At 48.1% G+C, this 3,645-nt stretch overlaps 1 protein-coding gene across 1 annotated transcript; it reads right to left on the bottom strand.

The window, feature by feature from the left end:
* Positions 1–244: 244 nt before the first annotated feature.
* Positions 245–2,334, bottom strand: LOC147634968 (uncharacterized). Its single transcript, XM_086803451.1, has one exon. The coding sequence runs from the start codon at positions 2,233–2,235 to the stop codon at positions 1,237–1,239; it is 999 nt and encodes a 332-aa protein (XP_086659577.1). The 5' UTR covers positions 2,236–2,334; the 3' UTR covers positions 245–1,236.
* Between the last annotated feature and the right edge of the window lie 1,311 nt (positions 2,335–3,645).

Genomic DNA, 3,645 nt, shown 5'->3' with positions numbered 1-3,645 from the left:
CGAATGCCCCTCAGCACTATCTTTCAATAATTCTTTTCCCTTAGACTCCACTCCCTAACTAGCAATTGATTCAGTTTTCTTTTCCTTTTTTTCGGTTCACTTCCTTTTCCCCTTCTCCTTTGCCTAGAGATTGTTCTATACGGTTTTTAGCGATGTGCCCAAACCTACCGCATTTAAAGCAAGCACCCGGGAAGGCTCCAAACTTAAGCCCTAGCTCTAAGATGCCCAAGTTTCCTAAATCCACTTCAATCAATTTTGGTGTATCTCTAGTACTATTCCATGAAATACAGAAGCTATTGGCGTGTCTACCACCCATCTCATCATTTGGGAGATACAACACCGGCCCCAGGTAATAAGCAATATCTTGCAGAGTTAGCCTAAGCTAGTGAGGGAGACCTACGATATCAACCCACATAGGGCATGCATTTTGCAGACTCTTGTTAACATCAAAAAGCGGATCAAATGGAAATACATGCACCAATCGCTGTCCTAAGAAGAGGGGACCTTTCGCAACCAACTCAGTCACAATCTGGCCTTTGACAAACAACACATTAAAAAAGCCGTTCACTAAGTAAAAGACTTGGACACTACCTTATCATGCAGAACGTCTTCTTGCACCCACCTACCAATCTTCACCTTAGCAAGCGGTCTACCTGGACAGAAAACAATAAACTACACATAGAGAAAAGCACCACCTGATTCTTGACTAGCTATGGGTTGATCCTCAAACATACCTTCTTCTCTTTCATCTGCACCTACAATCTCTCATTCATCTAATCAGGCATATTTTTTTTCCCTCGAAGACTTGCCCCCATCCTTATCTCGCATTCGCTTCATCTCTTCTACAGAGTCGACACCCCAATCTCTCCATCCGCTCGATCGATCCATTATCCCTTGATGCCATAGAGAAGCCACCCTAGACATGCAACCGCCGTCTCGTCGACATACGGTTGCATGCAAATAACGCGTGTTAAGTGAAACCCCACTACACCACTCATTCCCGCATGCGTTAATGTGTGTGTATATGTGTGTGTGTGTGTATATGTGTGTGTGTGTGTGTGTGTGTGTGTGTTAACTTTTTTTAACGTTCGATCCTGGGCAACTATGCATAAACAATGTCTGAAAAAAAGGGTACCCCCTTTACGTATCGAACATGGGCACAAGTCTTTTCTCCCTCTACAAAGCAGACATTGGCACAAGTGTTCTATAGCATCATGCATCATGAGAGCAACTAGTTCAAAACGGCAATGTTGTAGTGTCTTTTGGGGAGTCTCCACCAGGCTCTTGATTAGGACCAAAGATCCTCTTTCCTTTGCTTGATTGCCTGCTTAGCATTCGCTTGATGGACTTTCGGAGACCTGGGGACTTGATTGGGTGAGAAGAGCCAACTTGGTCATTAGGAGATGGGCATCTTGACAAGTTTGACAAAGAGAGGCAGCCAGGGCAGGTGAGGTCGTCTTGCCTTCTCGGAATCTCTATTGTGATGTGGGGGGTAGATCTTGTTGTAGAAGAAGAAGGAGGTTTGTCCAGGCCTTGAGAAGAGCTCCATTGAGAGATTCCGTGGGTGTGGTTACCACAGAAGAGAGCATTGCTCGAGTATTGCATAGCATTTCCATGATAATTAATTGTCGAAGGTATTGATACACCCTCGTGGGCAGCTGTGCATAGAGGGTAATTAGGTGTTGAGGGGGCTTCTCGTTGAAGTTCTTCTCCTTGTCCTTCTTGCTGCTGCTCACTTGTTGAGGAGAACGGTGTAGGCATCACCGCTGTCCTGCAAAGAGGGCATGTTGAGTGTGAAAACAGCCACATGTCAATGCAATCTGTGTGGAAGCTATGCTTGCATGTGGGCAGCAGCCTGCCCTTGTCATTCTCTTGAAACTCAGCAAGGCAGACTGCACACTCAAGCAAAGCTAATCCTTCTTCTGCTTTGGGAGCTTTGTAGACGAATGTAGGCAGCTGATCAATGGCTGCCGCATCCAGTCCAATGTTGTGAGCTGCTGCAGAGTTCACCTCCTGGCCGCCTATAAAACGAAGGCTCCTGTTCCTTATCAAGGCTGAAGACGAGCGTCTCCAGAACCACTTGGCATACACATGAAGGAAGACGGTGAAGAAAGCCACAGAGAAGATGACAATGGTGGCAGCCAGCAGCACGATCTTGCCGTTGAAGAGCGGGTATTGAGGCGGCACACCATTGTAGACATAATTAGGAGGAGGAAGAGGAGGGGGGCCGGACATATCTCTCTCTCTCTCTCTCTCTCTGTGTCTCTCTCTCTGCGCAGGGTGTTTTTGCGAAGGTTTAGCTGCCCACACACCTGCGGAGTCCGAAACCTTGTCCCCCTTCCTCGATCTTTTATCCTATGCGATTCCGCGTTCAAGCAGCAGGTGCGCGGCTACTCTCGCTAGTGGGCTTGACCCGTCTTGACTCTTGACCCTCCGTGGGCGCTCAGAAGCAAGCATCGTAGTCCGTTTGTATCGTCGTGGCCTGCTTTTTGACCAAAGTTATGCTGATCTTTTTTTTTTCCCCCAAAGAAAAGGCTTTAGTATTAAGAAATTAGGAAAGCTTTACATAGCATAGAGAGCTTTGACCGGCATCATATCTTCTCTATATATATAACGGGGTGTGGATTTCGTCACCACGTGTTTGATTTTTTTTGGTTATCTCTTGCGACTGGATGCCCGTCCACGTCCGCGACCGCATGCCCGTCTCTTACACCTGCAGGGCCGCCTTCTCTCATTCCTTCTCGTAGGTTGCAAGGCCACCTCATTCCTTCCCGTAGGTTGCAACCTTCCTTCTCGTAGGTTGCAGGTTGCAGTGTGAGCCTCCCTCATTAATGTGGTGCGAGGGAAGTTTGAATATGGTCCTCCTCCATTCGTTGGCTTGCCATTTGAGTGAGCTCCCCTCCTCCATTGCGTGGGAGTCTACTCCCGCGTTCCGTTTTGGTGAGGCATCTCTCTCTCTCTCTCTCTCTCTCTCTGTTTCTAACTCTGTTTTTTTTTTGTTGTGCAAGGTATTGGAGACTCCCATGTTCCTTGCTAGTGAGATGCCTTCTCTCTCTTCTCTCTCTCTCTCTAACACATCTTTTTTGCTTTTGTGCAGGGTATTGGAGGCTGTCCTCCCGACGGCATGTCCCTCCTTTTGGTCTAGTGGGTAGCCTGGCTGTGTATTGCTCATCGTGTCGCTCTACTATTGTTTAGCCCTCCCAACGCATCGCGTATTGCTCATCGTGCCGCCCTACTGCTGGTTGGCCCTCCCGACAACGGCCTGTCAACTCTATTTGGTCTTGTGGGTGGCCCTCTCTGTCTTAATGATTGGTGTGAGGTGAAAAAAAGAAAAAAAGACCACGCCTCTATAGCCCTTCACCTCCCAAACTTTGAAAATACTAACACGAACGGGGGCACCACCAGCCCCCACCGGCTGGAACACTTCTCACAGTTCACCACCCACCCACACCAGAAAACTTTGGGAAATCCAGTCCCATCTTCACCACACTTCAAACAAACTCAGCAAATACACGTAAAACCAAGACTCTGGCTTGGATTTACTGCCAAGGGAATTCACCCTTGCGTCTGACAACCAAGCATATGTCTCCCGGTCTCTGCTTCTCTTCAGAGGGCGCCCCACCAGCAACCCTCCTTCACTTCCTC

This window comes from Cibotium barometz, chromosome 10, assembly GCF_041138505.1.
Source record: "Cibotium barometz isolate CiBa-2024 chromosome 10, ASM4113850v1, whole genome shotgun sequence".
In the NCBI taxonomy this organism is placed as follows: domain Eukaryota; kingdom Viridiplantae; phylum Streptophyta; class Polypodiopsida; order Cyatheales; family Cibotiaceae; genus Cibotium; species Cibotium barometz.
The sequence above is the reverse complement of the archived record's forward strand: the minus strand, read 5'-3'. Positions and strand labels throughout refer to the sequence as shown.

Excerpts from the sequence above, each read along its gene's own strand:
- LOC147634968 (XM_086803451.1), bottom strand. The coding sequence starts at position 2,235 with ATGTCCGGCCCCCCTCCTCTTCCTCCTCCTAATTATGTCTACAATGGT.